Source organism: Chlorocebus sabaeus, chromosome 25 (genome assembly GCF_047675955.1).
Source record: "Chlorocebus sabaeus isolate Y175 chromosome 25, mChlSab1.0.hap1, whole genome shotgun sequence".
Classification (NCBI taxonomy): Eukaryota; Metazoa; Chordata; class Mammalia; order Primates; family Cercopithecidae; genus Chlorocebus; species Chlorocebus sabaeus.
The window spans coordinates 51,440,009-51,463,056 of NC_132928.1; the positions used below are offsets into that span (position 1 = coordinate 51,440,009).

General features: G+C 37.0%; 1 protein-coding gene across 4 annotated transcripts in view; it reads right to left on the bottom strand.

The window, feature by feature from the left end:
* RASAL2 (RAS protein activator like 2) overlaps window positions 1-23,048 on the bottom strand; it is a 398,007-nt gene that overhangs the window by 164,786 nt on the left and 210,173 nt on the right. For all 4 annotated transcript variants that reach the window (XM_073011743.1, XM_073011742.1, XM_073011741.1 and 1 more), the window contains exon 3: window positions 21,373-21,499. In XM_073011743.1, coding sequence (XP_072867844.1) covers window positions 21,373-21,499 — 127 coding nt within the window. The remainder of the gene's footprint in view (window positions 1-21,372; window positions 21,500-23,048) is intronic.

Consider the following 23,048-nt stretch of genomic DNA (forward strand, 5'->3'; position numbering starts at 1 on the left):
GAGCAACTAAATTTGGATATATACACATACTGACATTTTTTAAAGAGTTTGATAATTTTAATTTCATTCAAAATAGAAAAGAAATGCTAAGTTAGAATGAGATTGTTCTATTGACCTGGACAGTATTACTACATGAAACTTGTCCTTTATTAAGAGCCTTTCAATATTTATATTGTGGCATGGTTTAAACCATAGGGATAATGCTATTTTTGATTGTCTCCAGAAAGAACGAATCATCACTTAAAACATGTGATAAAAAGTCTATAAGACAAGATAACATAGGTAAAATGTGAGAAAAAGGGGGTTATAGAAAGGAAAACAAAATTGGCCGGGCGCAGTGGCTCACCACTGTAATCCCAGCACTTTTGGAGGCCGAGGCAGGCAGATCACCTGAGGTTGGGAGTTCGAGACCAGCCTGACCAACATGGAGAAACCCCATCTCTACTAAAAATAAAAAATTAGCCGGGCATGGTAGCACATGCCTGTAATCCCAGCTACTCGGGAGGCTGAAGCAGGAGAATTGCCTGAACCTGGGAGGCGGAGGTTGTGGTGAGATTGCACCATTGCACTCCAGCCTGGGCAACAAGAGTGAAACTCCATCTCAAAAATAAATAAAATAAAATAACAAATTAATTAGATATTCTTTTCTGAGACATAAACTTTTAGTACAATAACCAATTCTGAAACAGCAGAGCATTATTACAAATAAAATGGAAATAGCGTACCATAAAATTTGAAAGACAAATACATACTAAAAGGTGACTTCTTAGAGTCTAATAACATTTCTTTTGAAAATCCACTTATTATTCTCACTTATTAGCAGTAATTATAAGGGAGGTAGATGTCTGTTAATGAAATTTTGAACCTATTCTCATATTCCCTGATGAGAACTGATACCATATACCTTTGATCTACGATGAATTCTTTCTAACGTGGAAAACATATAAGCCAGCCTTTTATATGGGTACATGAGATTCTGCAAAATTAATTTTTCTTGGGAAAGTTTAAAAAATTCTTACTTATTTATTAATTCGTTTCTTTATTTTTAGAGGCAGGGTCTTGCTCACTCTGTCACCCAGGCTGGAGTGCAACAGCATAATCATAGCTAGTGTAGACTATTTAATCATAGCTATATGTAGAATCAAACTCCTTGGCTCAAGTGATCCTCCCACCGCTGCCTCCCAAGTAGCTGGGTCTACAGGCACACACTAACACACTTGGCTAATTTTTTCATTTTTTGTAGAGATGGGGTCTCATTGTGTTTCCTAGGCTGGTCTCAAAACACCTGACCTCAAGCAATCTTTCTGTTAAAGTGGTAGGATTACAGTCATGAGCCATGGTACCCAGCTAATTCTAACTTATTAACTTTAGTAACACATTCAGTTATAAAAGCTCATTTTATACTGTAACTAACTGTATCACTGATGTCAAACCTTATTAGAAGAGGCCTAGTTTTCTCTTTTCTCCTATTCCACATACAGTTTCTTTCAGGGAGCCTGTCTACCACTGTGAAACTTTCTAGCCTTTAGTGGCTACTCCAAGGCTATTTCTATCCAACTGTTATATGCACTGCTAATGATATTCTGCTTTTAAATGTATTTTTTTCTCTTCCTATTTTAAGTCACACCCAATGTATTATCTCATTAGCTCTATCCCTAGCTCATCCGGTTTCTAATACATATATCTGAATGAATACTTCTCTACAATTTAAAAATTAATTACAAAAGATTTGTTTAAATACGTTTTTGACTCTTTGGTGGCACTACTCTGATTAAAGTGGGAGGGAAAAAACCTAAAGGCCTTTAAGGGGAAAAAATGAACTGATAATTATCTTTCCTCTATTACTGGTTCTCTTTCTAATTCAGTCGCGTTTACTTCCTTCTCATCCTGTGAATTCATGTTCTAGTCATTGTTTTCTACCTTGAATTTTTCCTATGTTATTCTCTACTCTTCAGAGTTAGAAAGAACATGTCAAACACAGACAAAATAGGAAGTTTGCAAGGAGAATGTTTTTAAAAAATGAAATGAATGGAGGCTTCCTGTTGTGCTATATTAAATATCAATTAAAATGAGGAAAAATGTTAACATACACATATCTGAAGACACGGGAAAGAAAATGGCTTTAAATTTTTACAGAAATAAAAGTAACCAGAACAATCCAATGAACACAACAGCTTCATGAGAAACTAGGGAGCTTTCTTGGTTAAGCATTTTTACTATAGAGACCAGTTGGCAGGTGGGTGCCAAGGGGGTCATAACAAACCAAAAACTTCATCCCTCGAGACAGTTACAGTCTGTTTTGCATATAAAATTAAACTAGATATTCCACCAATCTGATTTATAAATCCTTCTGCTTGAAATGTAAACTTAAAAGTCTTTGGTAAACAGCACAGCCAATCTTGGGCTACGTAAAAAGAGAGCATATGCACATGTACAATTAAACAATATTTAGCTAATTTTTCTCAACTTATCTAAATTACTTATTTTTCCTTTCAGAAAAGGTTCCGGGCAGTCAAGGGTCTAGGTCAAGTCTCCAAACATATTTCAAGATGCATTATAAACAAGTCCACTACCATCTTTCTACCTTCATTACATAACAGACTGGTGAATTATGACTATACTTTAGAAGAAAGTAAGTGCAAGTGAAAATGGAAAAAACAAATGAGCAATGTGACAAGATATAGGGATAGAATGCTTTAAGAGATGCCACACCTCAAATTTCTTTTTTTCTTTTCTTTTCTCTTCCTTTTTTTTTTTCTTTTTCTTTTTTTTTCCTAGAGATCGGGTCTTGCTCTGTCACCCAGGCTGGAGTGCAGTGGTGTAATCTGCAGCCTCGAACTCCCGGACCAAATCAATCCTGCCACCTTAGCCTTCCAAGTAGTTGGGATTACAGGAGTGAGCTACTATGCCCAGTTTCAAATTTCTGTAGTAGGTTAAACCTGTCCAAGCAAGATGAGAAACATAACACCTAATCTATTATCTCACTGGTTCCATGATTTTATGAGTCAGACTGAACTGAAGTTTGTCTCAAATCAAAGTTTATGTTACTGCTCCTGCATTGTTCTTTTGAATCATAATAAAAATCTCCTCCGACAAGGAAACTGAGGTTCAGGATTAATGATGAGAAAATACGGAATTTGAATTCAGGTTAAGACAACTTCAAAGCTGGTGCCATTTTTCACTACCCAGCACTGTCACTAGTAAAGGCATCCTTCCAGACAGAATGTGTTCTAGTTACAGGTATGCATTTTCTTTCCTGAAACAGTAAACCCTCTATCTGTGAAATAACTGCTAAACCTTCTTGTGTGGTTTTTGTATACTAATTAATCTCTTAACAATCTAATACATGTTTTTGCTATAAATAACCTAATATTCATTTTGTGAAATGCAGCATAAAGGATAAAATGGTCATTTCCTTTCATTAAGATAATTTATTTTCTCTTACCATTCTCTATAAGAAAATAATTAATAAAAGTGATTTACTATTAATAAAATCTTAAAAATAAACACAAATATCTTGCTCACTAACATAACTATGGTTATGATATTAACCAACAGCAAGGAGTTCAGATCTGACATTCACAACCATGTACACTTGATACTGTGACTTGTTAACTTGGACAATGGCATTTACCAACTTTGTATTTATCAAAACCAATAGTTGTGACTATATTGCTTATAGCCCTGTAGCTGTGCAATGATATTTAGTAATTCTCTAATTTCATTACTAAACAATTTGCTCTAAAGTGGGTATGGTTTTCCCTTTAGGATAAAAAAGAATTACCCACATCTAAGATTATTTTTCACTTTGACATGCTCCACCTGAAAGTCAAGAAAGTTTCTCTAATATGTCTAATATCAGTCATTTGCTCAATAGTCACTCACTCACTCAGCCTGCAATTATGTACAAAACAACCTGCTATGGTGATACCAAGGTGAATAAGATACAATCTTGCCATCTAAGAGGTTCCAATCTAGTAAAGATGATACATACCAATAACTTACTGAAAATATAAGAACATACATCCAAACATCAGAAGTACAAAAAATACTGTTTATCACAGATAAAAATGCTAGTGAATTCTGATCAGTGAATGAAGAAAAAGATTGCCAAGAGGTGATATCTAATTGGGCCCTTAGGATAAATGGGATTTCTACATATGGAAGGTAGAAATGAAGGTGGAAGAACAGAGTAAGACATTACAGGTTTATGCCCTATGTGAACAAAAGCCCACGTGTATTGAGAATGCCTAGTGAATCTGAAGCAGTCCTATGTGGCCAGAATCCATAATACGTACCTGTGGTGGGTAAAAAAAAAAAAAAAGATGACCTTAAAGAGCTAAATCTCGGTCAGAATATATACGACCTTTAGTGTCACTGTAAATTTGAACCTCATCTTATAGATCAATGGAGACACAGTAAAAGTGTTTAAACAAGGAAAGTAGTATGATTCAATTAGTGCTCTAAGATAATGACAAATGAGCAGTAAAATGAGTTAATACAGAAGGATAAAAATGGAAACAGGAATAGGTAGATGAGTAGTTGTTATTTAGGTAGAAATAAGAGTAATGTAAAGTTAGAATGACTAGAAGGATATTAACAGAACCATATTATTAACATATTAACAGAACCAGTCATCACATGAGAACAGGTTTTGCGGAGGGAAGGAACAAACAAAGGAAACTAATAAAAGATAATGGCTTCAGTTTTGAACATTCTAGTACAGCTGTTCAGATGACCAACTGGGAATTCAAATCTGGAACTGAGAAGAGAAGTAGAAGCCAAAAATAGAGATTTAAAAGGTACTGGCCCAGGGATGACATTTGGAAACATGAATATAGGTGAAGTCAACTACCGAGAAAGGACAAAGCAAAAGAAGGCTAAGGATAAGACATTTAAACATCTGCATTTAAAAAGTGGGAAATACTTTAAAAAGTACAGTGAGGCAGGACATAAGCAATAGAGGAAAAAATGTCACAGAAGTCAAGAAAGAGAAGCTTTAAAAGGAAGTTGATCATTAAAACCACGAAGAGAGTTAGAAGATGACGAGGACTAAAGTTATGAAACTTGGCCAGATGCGGTGGCTTGTACCTGTATTCACAGCACTCTGGGAGGCCGAGGTGGAAGTATCACTTCAGGTGAGGAGTTTGAGACCAGCCTGGGCAACACAGTAAGACCGCATCTCTACCAAAAAAAATTTTTTTTTGAGATAGAGTTTCTCTCTTGTTGCCCAGAATGGAGTGCAATGGCACGATATCGGCTCACCACAACCTCGCCTTCTGGGTTCAAGCAATTCTCCTGCCTCAGCCTCTGAGTAGTTGGGATTACAGGTATGCACCACCACACACGGCTAATTTTGTATTTTTAGTAGAGATGGGGTTTCACCATGTTGGTAAGGTTGGTCTCAAACTCCCGACCTCAGTTGATCTGCCTGCCTTGGCCTCCCTTAGTGCTGGGATTACAGGTGTGAGCCACTGCTTTATTGATATTTTAAATTTTTTCTATTTTACACATTATCTATTGACTTTCCACTATGAAAGATGAGAATGTGAATCTTTCCTCCTCTATCACCATCCCAGTAGGTGCATACATATTCCTATTCTCTCACCCTCCCTATATAGTTACATAGTAATTTTGGTAAGGGCAAACAATATTATGACTATGTATGTTATTTAAACTCCAGCCACAGAGTAAATCCTATGTAGACTGTAGCATAGTGGTCAGGAGCATAGATCTTGAAGGCATACTTCCAGGGTTCAAATCCTATTTTTGCCACTTATTGGCTGTCTAGCTATTTAGGCAAGTTACTTCACCTCTCTATGCCTCAGTTTCTTTATCCATAAAATATTCATTGTAACATTACCTACCTCTTGGGTTTACAAGGATTAAAAAGTTCACATCTGTAAAGTGCCTAAAATGTTAAAAGGTGCTATAGAAGTATTCTCTTTGTCCTGAACTACTTTTTTGTTTCTCTTATAGTGTTCTCTTGTATTATTCATTTGCTCAGATATCTATGTGCTTATTGTTAATTCAACCACAAATGCGCTTCCTATTGTTTCCATTGATTGAGTTAATTTATCAATTCTGTGTTCTTGGAAAGTCTCACTACAGTCTTATCAGCTGCTCCAGTCTGAACTGGCTGTCTTCATTCTACATCTTGTACTGAGCTATTAAACTTGGTTCTGTCTTTAGCATTCTACTAAAAGTTCCCTTTTTCTCTCCCCTGTGCTGAATCTCCTGTCCTCATTCTTAGTAAAATATATCTTTCATTAGCTTCAGGAAAAATGATGTGTAGGAGGCAACCTTTTTTAAGTCTTGCATGTATGAAAATGTCTTTATGCTATTCTCACACTTGACTAATGGTTTACAGCTAAATATACAATTCTGGACTGGAAAAATTTTCCTTCAGAATTTTGAGGGCATTTCTCATCGTTCTCTAGCTTCCGATATTGCTTATTGTAAGTCCAAAGCCTTTCTGATCCTTTGTATGTACTCCGATTTCCCTTTCTTTGCAGGTTTGTAAGACTGTTTCTTTTTTTTTTTTTTTTAAATTTATTTATTATTATTAAACTTCAAGTTGTAGGGTACATGTGCACAACGTGCAGGTTTGCTACATATGTATACTTGTGCCATGTTGGTGTGCTGCACCCATCAACTCGTCATTTACATCAGGTATAACTCCCAATGCAATCCCTCCCCCCTCACCCCCTCCCCGGTGTGTGATGTTCCCCTTCCCGAGTCCAAGTGATCTCATTGTTCAGTTCCCACCTACGAGTGAGAACATGCGGTGTTTGGTTTTCTGTTCTTGTGATAGTTTGCTAAGAATGATGGTTTCCAGCTGCATCCATGTCCCTACAAAGGACACAAACTCATCCTTTTTTATGGCTGCATAGTATTCCATGGTGTATATGTGCCACATTTTCTTAATCCAATCTGTCACTGATGGACATTTGGGTTGATTCCAAGTCTTTGCTATTGTGAATAGTGCTGCAATAAACATACGTGTGCATGTGTCCTTATAGCAGCATAATTTATAATCCTTTGGGTATATACCCAGTAATGGGATGGCTGGGTCATATGGTACATCTAGTTCTAGATCCTTGAGGAATCGCCATACTGTTTTCCATAATGGTTGAACTAGTTTACACTCCCACCAACAGTGTAAAAGTGTTCCTATTTCTCCACATCCTCTCCAGCACCTGTTGTTTCCTGACTTTTGAATGATCGCCATTCTAACTGGTGTGAGATGGTATCTCATTGTGGTTTTGATTTGCATTTCTCTGATGGCCAGTGATGATGAGCATTTTTTCATGTGTCTGTTGGCTGTATGAATGTCTTCTTTTGAGAAATGTCTGTTCATATCCTTTGCCCACTTTTGGATGGGGTTGTTTGTTTTTTTCTTGTAAATTTGTTTGAGTTCTTTGTAGGTTCTGGATATTAGCCCTTTGTCAGATGAGTAGATTGCAAAAATTTTCTCCCATTCTGTAGGTTGCCTGTTCACTCTGATGGTAGTTTCTTTTGCTGTGCAGAAGCTCTTTAGTTTGATGAGATCCCATTTGTCAATTTTGGCTATTGCTGCCGTTGCTTTTGGTGTTTTAGACATGAAGTCTTTGCCCATGCCTATGTCCTGAAAGGTACTACCTAGGTTTTCCTCTAGGATTTTTATGGTATTAGGTCTAACATTTAAGTCTCTAATCCATCTTGAATTAATTTTCGTATAAGGAGTAAGGAAAGGATCCAGTTTCAGCTTTCTACTTATGGCTAGCCAGTTTTCCCAGCACCATTTATTAAATAGGGAATCCTTTCCCCATTTCTTGTTTCTCTCAGGTTTGTCAAAGATCAGATGGCTGTAGATGTGTGGTATTATTTCTGAGGACTCTGTTCTGTTCCATTGGTCTATATCTCTGTTTTGGTACCAGTACCATGCTGTTTTGGTTACTATAGCCTTGTAGTATAGTTTGAAGTCAGGTAGCGTGATGCCTCCAGCTTTGTTCTTTTGACTTAGGATTGTCTTGGAGATGCGGGCTCTTTTTTGGTTCCATATGAACTTTAAAGCAGTTTTTTCCAATTCTGTGAAGAAACTCATTGGTAGCTTGATGGGGATGGCATTGAATCTATAAATTACCTTGGGCAGTATGGCCATTTTCAGGATATTGATTCTTCCTATCCATGAGCATGGTATGTTCTTCCATTTGTTTGTGTCCTCTTTGATTTCACTGAGCAGTGGTTTGTAGTTCTCCTTGAAGAGGTCCTTTACATCCCTTGTAAGTTGGATTCCTAGGTATTTTATTCTCTTTGAAGCAATTGTGAATGGAAGTTCATTCCTGATTTGGCTCTCTGTTTGACTGTCACTGGTGTATAAGAATGCTTGTGATTTTTGCACATTAATTTTGTATCCTGAGACTTTGCTGAAGTTGCTGATCAGCTTAAGGAGATTTTGGGCTGAGACAATGGGGTTTTCTAAATATACAATCATGTCGTCTGCAAACAGGGACAATTTGACTTCTTCTTTTCCTAACTGAATCCCCTTGATTTCTTTCTCTTGCCTGATTGCCCTAGCCAGAACTTCCAACACTATGTTGAATAGGAGTGGTGAGAGAGGGCATCCCTGTCTTGTGCCAGTTTTCAAAAGGAATTTTTCCAGTTTTTGCCCATTCAGTATGATATTGGCTGTGGGTTTGTCATAAATAGCTCTTATTATTTTGAGGTACGTTCCATCAATACCGAATTTATTGAGCGTTTTTAGCATGAAGGGCTGTTGAATTTTGTCAAAAGCCTTTTCTGCATCTATTGAGATAATGATGTGGTTCTTGTCTTTGGTTCTGTTTATATGCTGGATTATGTTTATTGATTTGCGAATGTTGAACCAGCCTTGCATCCCAGGGATGAAGCCCACTTGATCATGGTGGATAAGCTTTTTGATGTGCTGCTGAATCCGGTTTGCCAGTATTTTATTGAGGATTTTTGCATCGATGTTCATCAGGGATATTGGTCTAAAATTCTCTTTTTTTGTTGTGTCTCTGCCAGGCTTTGGTATCAGGATGATGTTGGCCTCATAAAATGAGTTAGGGAGGATTCCCTCTTTTTCTATTGATTGGAATAGTTTCAGAAGGAATGGTACCAGCTCCTCCTTGTACCTCTGGTAGAATTCAGCTGTGAATCCATCTGGTCCTGGACTTTTTTTGGTTGGTAGGCTATTAATTATTGCCTCAATTTCAGAGCCTACTATTGGTCTATTCAGGGATTCAACTTCTTCCTGGTTTAGTCTTGGAAGAGTGTAAGTGTCCAGGAAATTATCCGTTTCTTCTAGATTTTCCAGTTTATTTGCATAGAGGTGTTTATAGTATTCTCTGATGGTAGTTTGTATTTCTGTGGGGTCGGTGGTGATATCCCCTTTATCACTTTTAATTGCGTCGATTTGATTCTTCTCTCTTTTCTTCTTTATTAGTCTTGCTAGTGGTCTGTCAATTTTGTTGATCTTTTCAAAAAACCAACTCCTGGATTCATTGATTTTTTGGAGGGTTTTTTGTGTCTCTATCTCCTTCAGTTCTGCTCTGATCTTAGTTATTTCTTGCCTTCTGCTAGCTTTCAAATGTGTTTGCTCTTGCTTCTCTAGTTCTTTTAATTCCGATGTTAGAGTGTCAATTTTAGATCTTTCCTGCTTTCTCTTGTGGGCATTTAGTGCTATAAATTTCCCTCTATACACTGCTTTAAATGTGTCCCAGAGATTCTGGTATGTTGTATCTTTGTTCTCATTGGTTTCAAAGAACATCTTTATTTCTGCCTTCATTTCGTTATGTACCCAGTAGTCATTCAGGAGCAGGTTGTTCAGTTTCCATGTAGTTGAGTGGTTTTGATTGAGTTTCTTAGTCCTGAGTTCTAATTTGATTGCACTGTGGTCTGAGAGACAGTTTGTTATAATTTCTGTTCTTGTACATTTGCTGAGGAGTGCTTTACTTCCGATTACGTGGTCAATTTTGGAGTAAGTACGATGTGGTGCTGAGAAGAATGTATATTCTGTTGATTTGGGGTGGAGAGTTCTATAGATGTCTATTAGGTCTGCTTGCTGCAGAGATGAGTTCAATTCCTGGATATCCTTGTTAACTTTCTGTCTCGTTGATCTGTCTAATGTTGACAGTGGAGTGTTGAAGTCTCCCATTATTATTGTATGGGAGTCTAAGTCTCTTTGTAAGTCTCTAAGGACTTGCTTTATGAATCTGGGTGCTCCTGTATTGGGTGCATATATATTTAGGATAGTTAGCTCTTCCTGTTGAATTGATCCCTTTACCATTATGTAATGTCCTTCTTTGTCTCTTTTGATCTTTGATGGTTTAAAGTCTGTTTTATCAGAGACTAGTATTGCAACCCCCGCTTTTTTGTGTTCTCCATTTGCTTGGTAAATCTTCCTCCATCCCTTTATTTTGAGCCTATGTATGTCTCTGCGTGTGAGATGGGTCTCCTGAATACAGCAGACTGATGGGTCTTGACTCTTTATCCAGTTTGCCAGTCTGTGTCTTTTAATTGGTGCGTTTAGTCCATTTACATTTAAGGTTAAGATTGTTATGTGTGAACGTGATCCTGCCATGATGATATTAACTGGTTATTTTGCTCGTTAGTTGATGCAGTTTCTTCCTAGCCTTGATGGTCTTTACATTTTGGCATGTTTTTGCAATGGCTGGTACCGGTTGTTCCTTTCCATGTTTAGTGCTTCCTTCAGGGTCTCTTGTAAGGCAGGCCTAGTGGTGACAAAATCTCTAAGCATTTGCTTATCTGTAAAGGATTTTATTTCTCCTTCACTTTTGACACTTAGTTTGGCTGGATATAAAATTCTGGGTTGAAAATTCTTTTCTTTAAGAATGTTGAATATTGGCCCCCACTCTCTTCTGGCTTGAAGAGTTTCTGCCGAGAGATCTGCTGTTAGTCTGACGGGCTTCCCTTTGTGGGTAACCCGACCTTTCTCTCTGGCTGCCCTTAAGATTTTTTCCTTCATTTCAACTTTGGTGAATCTGGCAATTATGTGTCTTGGAGTTGCTCTTCTCGAGGAGTATCTTTGTGGCGTTCTCTGTATGTCCTGGATTTGAATGTTGGCCTGCCCTACTAGGTTGGGGAAGTTCTCCTGGATGATATCCTGAAGAGTGTTTTCCAACTTGGTTCCATTTTCCCCGTCACTTTCAGGCACCCCAATCAGATGTAGATTTGGTCTTTTTACATAATCCCATACTTCTTGCAGGCTTTGTTCATTTCTTTTTCTTCTTTTTTCTTTTGGTTTCTCTTCTCGCTTCATTTCATTCATTTGATCCTCCATCGCTGACATTCTTTCTTCCAGTTGATCGAGACGGTTACTGAAGCTTGTGCATTTGTCACGTATTTCTCGTGCCATGGTTTTCGTCTCTTTCGTTTCGTTTGTGAGCTTCTCTGCATTAATTACTCTAGCCATCAATTCTTCCACTTTTTTTTCAAGATTTTTAGTTTCTTTGCGCTGGGTACGTAATTCCTCCTTTAGCTCTGAGAAATTTGATGGACTGAAGCCTTCTTCTCTCATCTCGTCGAAGTCATTCTCCGTCCAGCTTTGATCCGTTGCTGGCGATGAGCTGCGCTCCTTTGCCGGGGGAGATGCGCTCTTATTTTTTGAATTTCCAGCTTTTCTGCCCTGCTTTTTCCCCATCTTTGTGGTTTTATCTGCCTCTGGTCTTTGATGATGGTGATGTACTGATGGGGTTTTGGTGTAGGTGTCCTTCCTGTTTGATAGCTTTCCTTCTAACAGTCAGGATCCTCAGCTGTAGGTTGTAGCTGTAGGAGATTGCTTGAGGTCCACTCCAGACCCTGTTTGCCTGGGTATCAGCAGCAGAGGCTGCAGAAGATAGAATATTTCTGAACCGCGAGTGTACCTGTCTGATTCTTGCTTTGGAATCTTCCTCTCAGGGGTGTACTCCACCCTGTGAGGTGTGGGGTGTCAGACTGCCCCTAGTGGGGGATGTCTCCCAGTTAGGCTACTCAGGGGTCAGGGACCCACTTGAGCAGGGAGTCTGTCCCTTCTCAGATCTCAACCTCCGTGTTGGGAGATCCACTGCTCTCTTCAAAGCTGTCAGACAGAGTCGTTTGCGTCTCTGTAAGACTGTTTCTTTGTCACTAGAGACAATTTAAAATTTCATGAAATGTGCCTTGTCATGGGAACTCAGTAAGCCCTTTCAATCTGGAAACACATATCTTTCAGTGGTGGGAAATTTCCTGAAATTATTTCGCTACGGTTTTGCTCCCTTTCTTTGCCTTTTTCTGGAATTGTTGTTTCGATGCTCAGCTTCCTAGACTGGTACTCTCATTATTTTATTTATTTATTTTCTCTCTACTTTCTATTTTCTCAATTCCATTTTCCAACCCTTCTATTGAGTTTTATATTCTAATTTTTTAATAAACAAAAGTTCAACTTTGTAAAACATTCTCTTCTGGTTTCATATATGTAATATCCTATCTTTCTGAGGATATCAATCATTTTTTTAAAGTTTTCTGTCCCCTGCCTAGTCTCTATACCTCCATGTTGCTTTTTTCCTTTTTTCTTTCTTTTCTTCTTCTTCTTCTTCCTCTTCCTCCTCTTCTTCCTCTTCTTCCTCTTCTTCCTCCTCCTCCTCCTTTTTTGTATGCTCTAGTCTCTCACTTTCAGGCTTCTCTTCAGCTGTCCACTAGTCTTGGGAAAGTTGGTATCCTTAAATCTTTCTTCTTGGGCTAAATACCCCAAGGAGTATTCTACTAATCTCCTGCCTGTAGGGTAAAGGCAAGTGAGAGAAGAAAGGTGGAGGAGTCCCATTATTCAGTGTGCACATATTCACCTAATTCCCTCATATGTAGTAAAATGCCCTGTTCTCAATTTTGCCTAGTATCTCCCAATCCAAAGATCCTTGGGCTTTTTTTTTTTCCTCCAAAGAGTACACTTGGAGTCTTATACTAAGGTGGAGGTATAGGTAGGAAGAAAGTTGTTCAGTGAAATGGGGAAGAGGAGGAGACCTGGGGATCTGCTACCACATATGTCTGGCTCAATTCCTGAGCTATTTGAAGATTCTAGGGTAAAGGTCAGCTTCATTTTTAGCCTTCTTCATAGCCAGATTAAGATTTGGTTTTCTTAAGTAAGCTACGTCATTTGCCACACACTGTTTGCTTTTCAGCTTTCAATTTGTGTGTGTGTGTGTGTGTGTGTGTGTGTGTGTGTGTGTGTGTGGCTGTTTTCTTCTTTCTCATTCTCCATATCCTTGACGGATCATGTCTTTAAAATAAAATACCTTTACTAGGTTTGGTGGAGTTTCTGGGAGGAGTATAATTAGATGCTTGCGTTCAATCTGCCATTCATCTCCTCCAGATGTCCAGGCTGAAACTAAAAATCATTCCTACCTTCCACCCGATTCTCCAACCACCACAGTGGTTTACTAAGACTAACTTGGCCTTAGGGCTGATTAATAGGAGCCTCTAGCATGGGTATCACATTTTAGAGTACTCTACTCTGGTCTTCTTGGGCACCCATTTCCACAGAACTTGACTGTACAAACTGAGAACAACCACCACAACAATAGCCTACACAAATGATTTCCACAAATTAGAAAGGGAATCCTTTATTGAAGAAACTTTACTGCCATCTACTGGAAATTTTATGAAACAGTTACAAATCAATGATAACAAGTGACAGGTAATAGGGTAACAGTTTGCATAACCGTTAAGTGGCTGCACTGCTTTGGAGCCACCTTCACAGAAGTAAACAAATCTCTACTGTGCTAAAATATGGATGATAAAAGAACAAATTAGGAATCCAAACTTCAAATTACAGCAGGAATTGTGGTCTAGCACCTCAACTTGGAATTGAGAACTGAAGTCCCAATCGAAAAAAATGTTACTGCTAATCAAAATCTAGCTCATAAGAGTAACAAAAGTACCAAAATCAAACAGTAAAATTGATTTTACTAGGTTAGTTTGAGAACTTTTGGATTTTTTCAAGGTAAAGTGTTATATTCATTATAGTATTTGAAAGCTAGTTTTATCTTTTTTTGTGTGTTACTGACCATGTTTTTGAGAGTAGTGTCCCCAACCACTTTGTCTCCACTTGCATAGTGTACTGATTTTTAGGACTCCATATGTCACATTGTAACAGATGGCTATTTTATCCCATAATCAAGCCAATTCTTCCAGAATATTATCATCAGTATTACCACGTACATCTTCCCGAATCTTGTTTCAAAGAATAAATATATAGTCACTCACGGTTTTTAAGAAAACCCAAAACTACTCAACCAAAACCTTGAGGAACATTTTTCCAGGGTTTTCTAGCTTAATTATTCATAATGATTCTGATAATTCTTGAGCTCAATTGAGCTCTCCTCAAATTACTTGCATATCACTGCCATCTATTAATGTGGAATACAAATATAATGCCTAGATATTATGCAGCTGTTTTAATGTGAGCTTTCTTATAGATAGTAGTGAAATAATCTTACTTTACAGGAGAGGAACAAGATATGACATTTTAAGGAAATTTCAAAGAAAATCACTGGCTGCTATTATCCATTGAGCTCCAACTTTCAAAGCTAGAAATACCAGGATATTATTTTTATAAAGATTTTGATCATTTATATGTATTAATATATTACCAGAAAGTTCAAGGTCTGCTTCTGTTGGTTAAGTAAATATACACATTAATTTAACAGGCAATCTAAATATTGAGTACTACCATACACAGACATTTTTTATCAGTATTTTTACCCTATTTTTAAAAGGGAAGGATATATCTCTTATAATATTAAATCTTCATTACTCACATATCTCATCTGCCAATGCTATTACCATCCAGTAGTTTTATAGAAGATTCTAGCATCTTGAAAATACTTCATAAATTATCTAGACATTTTTAACAATGTCTTGGGAATAAAAACAGAGTCCTTACTAATTTACAAATAAAGTTAGAACTAAGGCTAATTTAACAGAAAGGGCCAGGGTTAAAACCAAGGTTTCCCAGCCTGAGCAACATAGTGACACCCTGTCTCTACAATAAATTAAAAAAAAAAAAAAAGGCCAGGCATGGTGGTGAGTGCCTATAGTACCAGTTGCTTGGCAGGTGGAGGTGGGAGAATCAGTTGAGCCTGGGAAGTTGAGGCTGCAGTGAGTCATGATTACACCACACCACTGTAATCTAGCCTGGGCAACAGAGTGAGACACTGTCTCAAAAACAAAACAAAGCAAAAAAAAAAAAAAAAAAAAAAAAACCCAGCTAATGTTTGAATAATCAATATCCTTCATTAATTTTGATCAAAAGCTTTAACCTTTATAATATTTTCATAAATACCCTAGAGAACATATTCTACTTTAATATTACTTTTCTTCAAAGTTTTCTCAAGATTTTAGTCACTTAGAGGTCTATAAACTTAGGAAAAGATGGTACAAAGTAAAAGGTTGGCTTTTCCTCAGAGTTTTCCAACTTAATTTCCTTTTTTGGTCTTTATGTATATAAACATAAAAATTTTAGATAGCTAGCTCTGACTCTAAAAGACTTTCGATATATTATTTCCTAAGGCTTGCTAGAATATATCAGAGGCATACTATGTTAAATTATAATTTTAAATATATTTATCAAATGTTTACGGGTTTTAGAGGACTCTAGGATAATAAAACAAATTTACTATCATAGGCACAGTTTTCATAAAAATCCAGACATTCTGTAAGTAAGATCATGGGATAAGTTTAATATTCTATCATAATATATTAAAATAGAGGCATGAGATCTCTGCAGCCTTGAGTTACTAGATGTTCCGTTTTGAATTTACCAGTTCAATCCGAACTTTCTGCTTGAGAACTGAGAAAGCCTTGGACTTATGAATGTTTGGCATTTTCTAATTAAATCAGCTTTATGATCATGTTTATGATGTTACATGCAAACAAGTATCCTTATTCATTTCAGGTTCATACTGTAGTTTGCCCATTTGGGCATGAAAACATGAACTTTACAGGAATATCAAAGAAATACAACAAAAAGACTGGAGGGAGTTCCCGATTCACCTTGTACTATATACCAGACAAGCAGTAAGCAATATGCACTAGCAGAGATGAATTTTCTTCCGTAAATGCACAGTTCACAAAAATGTCCACTCTTCAGCTTTCACTTTTCCCCTTTCTCAGAGTTCTAGCAAGATATTTCATAGCTTTGGTTTTTTTAAAAAAGTTGAATTTGTAGGTTACATTGACATTGAAAATGAGTATTTACTAATTCTAGTTCACATGGTCAACTAATATGCCTTCCAGTATTATTTGTATACAAAGAACCCTACTACCCGAAGAAATAATTTCCTTTTGAAAATTCAGCAAGCCATGCTTTGCATCATTTGAATTTAGATAATCTTTTGATGAATAAATTAAAACCTGGATACTGTTACCAGGGGAAAATAGTTTTTTCCTAGGTTTTCTAAATCTGGAAGTGGGTACTTTAGACATGATGCACACGTGCCTTAAGAAAACATCTCATTTTCAGTGGAAAAAAATTTGATGAATCAAAATCTTTGTCAACTTTAGTCTCCTTGGTAACCTGTAAACTGCTGAATGCAACAGTCTGAGAACTCCTGTCAATAAGAAGTAAATTCTGTGCTTAAGCATTCCCTTCTTTTTCACCATACACATTTGTCTCAATTTGCTTATTTGGAACCAAAATTTTGGATTTTCATCTTTCCTCTGTTGACATACAGAAATGCCACTGATTTTTGTATGCTGATTTTGTATCCTGCAACTTTACTGATTTTGTTTATCAGTCCTAATAGCTTTTTGGTGGAGTCTTTAGGTTTTTCCAAATACAAGATCTTATCATCTGCAAACAAGGATAAGTTGGCTTCTTCCTTTCTAATTTGGTTGCCCTTTATTTCCTTCTCTTGTCTGATTGCTCTAGCTAGGACTTCCAGTACTATAATGAATAAGAGTGGTAAAAGTGCGCATCCTTGTCATATTCCAGATCTAAGAGGAAAGGCTTTCAGTTTTTCCACAGGCAAACGTTTAAGAAGAACTGTTTTCATTTGCTGTTTTGATTTCCTTATCACACTGTCTTCGAAACCCATTTCAGTAGGGCTTCTGCTGCCACATACCATTAAAACTGCAGTTCCTAATCTTACCAAGAACCTTAATGTCACTAAATCAAATGTGTGGTTTTTGTTTTGTTTTATTTTTGAGACAAGGTCTCACTAAGTTGCCTAGGCTAGAGTGCAGTGGTGTGATCTCAGCTCACTGTAGGCTCAACCTCCCAGGCTCAAGAGATCCTCCCACATCAGCCTTCAGAGTAGCTGAGATTACAGATGTATGCCACCATACCTGGCTAATTTTTTTATTTTGTAGAGATAGGGTCTCACTGTGTTGTCTACGCTGGTCTCATACTCCTAGATTTAAGTGATCCTCTGGCTTCAGCCTCCCAAAGTGCTGGGATTATAGGTGTGAGCCATCATACCTGGCCTAATTATTTTCGTTAGTCCTCATCTTAGTGGCTCTTTTGGTAGCATACAACAGAGTTGGCTATGCAGTTCTTAATCATCCTTACTATGTACCTTGTAATAGTATAGACCACGTATGTGACAGCACAATTTAGCTTTTCTTCATCTTTTTAAAATTTTCTTTAAGTGTAACACACATATGCTCAATGAATTATCACAAAGTGAACACATTTGTGTAATTCCTACCCAAGTTAACAAATAGAACACTACTGGCACTCCAGAACCCACCTTTATATTCCTCCCAATCACTATTTGTGCCTCCTCCTCAAAAGTAACCACCATCCTAATATCTAATACCATAGATTAGTTTTAACTGTTTTGGAACTTCATATAAATGGAATCAGACAGTATGTACTATTTTGTGTCTGTTCTTCAGTAAACTGTTCGTTAAAATATCTGTTCAAGCCTCTTGCTCATTTTCTATGAGGAAGCATTTATATATACTAGATAAAAGCCCTTTATTCATTACAGGTGTTGCAAATATATTATTCTCCTCTGTGGTTTGCCTTTTCACTCTCTTAATGATGTATTGATTGATAGAATTCTTAATCTTAATATAGTCCAATGTATCAATTATTTCCATTATGAATAGCATTTTTTGTATTCAAGCCATGGTCCATGGGCTCCATGCAGCCCAGGATGATTTTGAATGCAGTCCAACAAAATTCTTAAACTTTCCTAAAACATTATGAGATTTTTGCACAAACCTTTTTTTTTTTATTTTTTTTTAAGCTCATCAGCTATTGTTAGTGTTAGTGCATTTTGGGTGGGACCCAAGACAATTCTTCTTCTGATGTGGCCCAGGGAAGCCAAAAGATTGGACACTCCTGACTTAAGAAATCTTTCTTTATCCAAGATCATGAAAATATCCTACATTATTTCTACAAGTTTTATTTTATTTTATTTTATATTTTTTATTTTGAGACAGAGTCTTGTTCTGTCTCTCAGGCTGGAGTGCAGTGGCGCGATCTCAGCTCACTGCAAGCTCCGCCTCCTGGGTTCATGCCATTCTCCGGCCTCAGCCTCCTGAGTAGCTGGGACTACAAGCACCTGCCACCACGCCCGGCTAATTTTTTGTATTTTTAGTAGAGATAAGGTTTCACCATATTGACCAGGCTGGTCTTGAACTCCTGACCTCATGATCTGCCCACCTCGGCCTCCCAAAGTGCTGGGATTACAGGCGTGAGCCACCATGCCTGGCTTATTATACTTTTTAAATAGATCTTGATACTAGTAGATTAAGTCTTCCCACCTTGTTTTCTTCTACTGTGGCTATACTTGGTCCATGGCATTTCAAGATGAATTTTAGAATCAACTTGCCAATTTTGTATGTGTATGTGGTGGTAAGGTTGGGGTACAGAAATTTTGAAATTCATTGAAATTTTGATCTTAAAGAGAACCGACATTATATTAAGTCCTCTAAACCATCATCATGGTTATATAGCCCTCAATTTATTTAAATCTTTTTTCCTTATATATTTTAAAGTTCTTTATGTAGAAGTCTTTCACATCTCTTATTAGATCTTTCCCCTAGGAATTTGTTATGATGCTATAATAAACAGGATATTTAAATTTTTTCATTTCCTGTTTATTGCTAGTATATAGAAATACAATCAATTTTTGTACACTAACTTACATTCTAGTTTCTGTGTGTATTCATACTATCTTGCTAACTACATAAAAAATGTTCTAAGAGCAGAAGTCTTATATCTCTTTTCACTCTTCACGACTGGCATAGAATGTTACATATACAGCAATTATTCAATGAAATACTTGAATATTAGCAGAAATACTAGCAGAAATTTTGGCTAAAGACTAATCACTTGGAGATAACAATTTAAAAAAAGAACAATGATCTAATTCAAGATTAGACTGGCATATAAGCAAGAATGGCTCTAGAAGTAGTGTTTTCCCCTACTTTTTAATATTTATGACGATAGCCTTTAGTGCGAATTTATGACATTTGCTCTGAAAACAATCATGGACTGTCATGAGTCAGAATGGCTACTGGACTTCTTGTTAAGCACAAAAGATAAGGACTGGCTCTAGACCAGACACCTCTGTCACCTTATCTTAGTTTGTCATTGGAGCCAGTACCTCGAACACTGCAGATATTTAACAATTTCCTATATAGTTCTCTCTTCTATAACATTGTAATAATTCTTGAGACTATAGTTGTACTTCCTCAAAATCTATTGACTTTTATGGGTCAAAGATTGAAGAGCGAAAGGTTCCTAGAGAACTAGTAAAGACAATAGTCAGGCTGGGCACGGTGGCTCACGCTTTATTCCCAGCACTTTGGGAAGCCAAGGCAGGCAAATCATCAGTGGTCGGGAGCTCGAAACAAGCCTGGCAAACATGGTGAAACCCCGTCTCTATTAAATATACAAAAATTACCAGGGCATGACGGTGCATGCCTGTAATCCCAGCTACTCGGGAGGCTGAGGCAGGAGAATTGCTTGAACCAAGTAGATGGAGGCTGCAGTGAGCCGAGATCGCGCCACTGCACTCCAGCCTGAGCAACGGAGCAAGACTCCGTCTCAAAAAAAAAAAAAGAAAAAAAGACAATAGTCAACATATCACTGCAAATAATGAAAGCAAAGGAACTGAAAGAAGGTGACTCTAAGCCAGTTCCATTTACATAGAAGTTGCATGTGAAATATAAACAGGCTATAAAATGGTTACACCCAGACAGGTTTTTAGTAGAATTTAGGCCCACACCTAAACTGGTTTCAACATATGTTAAAGAAGTACAGTGGAAATAAGATGAGAGAAAAATCTGACTTCTCCAAGGTGGCTCCTTGGAAAAAAGTGATTGCTAACTCAACTAATTTCTAAGAAAGCAACAACTATTACACAATAAAAAGAAAAATAAAAGATTCAAATTCTGCCCAAAAGGATTCAAATTCCAGCCAAAAGTTCTGGGTTCCACTTAGAAATGAAGAAAAAAGCAACCCCTTTCAAAATCCCAAATCAAACCCTGATTTTAGAAAACATAACCAAAATTATAGAATTATCCATACTGATCGCCATAGAGACAATAAATGATTCTACCTACTTATCAAATGTCAAAAGTCTAAGGTTCACTAAGCAAATAATAACACAACAATATAAAGCACCAAAACAATTCCTACCTTTCAAATTCCTTCATTATTCTATTTAATCTTAATTATGTTCTTTTAAAATTACCTGACCAGCCTGATTATTTAAATATCCATTATTAAAAATGAAAACAGTTAACAGAATACATTTGATAGGGAATGAGGGAAGAGCTAGCTGCTTTGATATTGACATTAACTCCTTTAGTATATAACAATGAAAGTAAGGTTTCTTTAGTAACCTTACTGGAAAAATGGAAGTAGGGTTTCTCCCTTTTGTCACCCACTCCAACCATAGTCCAGCATATGACTTTTGTGAGACATGCAAGATTAACTTAGCTGAATTAGCCTGATCTAATATTACATTGTACAAGATAACACCAGTAGCTATCTGAACAAGATACACCTAAACCACTTAAAACTAAGTTCCAACACATACTGCTCCCTTATGAACCTCAGTGCTTCAACAAGATCACCAAATACTCTCTCAAAATCTACAGCTGAGCAATAAACCCAGAAGCAACACATTATCCCATCTGCCTAGGACTAAACAGCAAGCTTACTAGTGCTCACATAAAGTCTACCTCCTTAAAATAACTTTGCTATCAGTTGGTTATAAAGAACAGAACTCTCTAATGACCTCTAATTCTCGCTTAATGTGCCATTGATTTCAACGCACTTAACAGGAAATGCAGGATGTTCTGTTTTACTCAGTAACAAGTCCATAAATCAAGGGATAAAGGCTAGGAATTTATTTCCTTTTCACAGTAGCTTACCCAGTTTAGTGGCGCCCTCTGGTGGGTACTCAGGAAACTGACCCTCGGAAGGGACGCTGACAGTTCTCCTCAGGCATCGCCCTTTGGTGGAATCTGTCTGCTGCTCCTGTCCCCCTTCCACAGGTATCTAGTTAATCAAAAGCAAAAGATGAAACTTAATAGTGAACTCACCATAACTACCTTCTGATTGAATAATGGTTTTAGTCAGTGAAGACAGGAGTGTGTAATAAAGAGTAAGGTAAGAGAAATATAGAAATAAAGCATATACAATGGTAAGGTATTACTAACCCCTTCGCAGGAAGTTTTCCTTTAAAAAGAGAACTGGGCCGAGTGCGGTGGCTCACGCCTGTAATCCCAGCACTTTGGGAGGCCAAGGTGGGTGGATAACGAGGTCAAAAGATCTAAATCATCCTGGCCAACATGGTGAAACCCCGTCTCTACTAAAAATACAAAAATTAGCTGGGCATGGTGGCGCCCACCTTCCGTCCCAGCTACTTCGGAGGCTGAGGCAGGAGAATTGCTTGAACCTGGGAGGCAGAGGTTGCAGTAAGCCGAGATCGCACCACTGCACTCCAGCCTGGCGACACAGCAAGACTACATCTCAAAAAAAAAAAAGAAAAGAAAGAAAGAAAAAGAAAACTGAAACATCAGGAAAGGTGAGTATGTAAATTAGCAAACATGAAGTACGTACAAATCATATCCAGATGTGTACTTGCTCCTGGAGCCCAGAAAACAAAACACCCACACAAATAAAAGGTCCTTCTATATCAGAAACTGGTTCACAAGCTCCAATTTTGCCCAATGTTTAATAAAATAAATGGAAATAAAAGTTGATCAGAAAGATTTAGCCTCAAAATTACCTTTTTTTCTTTTATTTTTATTATACTGTAAGTTCTGGGGTACATGTGCACAACATACAGGTTTGTTACATATGTATACATGTGCCATGTTGGTGTGTCTCAAAATTATCTTAAAAGATTTCATTAAAGGTAGTAAAATCACCCAAATTTCCTTCAATTTTAGAATTGAGCACTTATACATAGTTAATAAATCACATTTTCAGTGGAAACTTGTATAGATACCAACATAAAATGGCATACTTTCTTCCAAAGGTAAGATTGTTTTTATAATCCTAATAAACATTTTTTCTGACATAATTTCAGAAACATATCAAGAGGTTATTTGCATATGTGGAATGAGAACTATGAATAGTAACAAAAAAAATCTCTAATGCCAATAACTATTTTAAAACTTACAAAGCAGGTTATCATTGTAGAGTAACGAGATGGTTCAAAGTTGTGGTTTTTTTGGTTTTTGGGTTTTTCTTTTTCTGGTAATGCTAAGTATTCAGTAATGAAATTTTACTAGTAGCTTTTATCAGAATTAAGAATTGTAACATCCTAAATAGTTTGACAAAGTATGTCATAATTAATCACAATTCCTAATTTATTATGGCTCTAATACTGTTTTCAATACATTTCAATAATGAAACACTGAGTTATTACATGTACAAGTCTAATTAATTTATGTGTGTGACATTATGAAGGAGACATTATTATTATCTCCTTTTAAGAGATGGGGAATGAATGATTTATTTCTCCAAATGATTATAATGGACACATATCACATCAATGGATCCAGTAAAAGTAGGACAGGTATAGGCTTAAGTGTACATG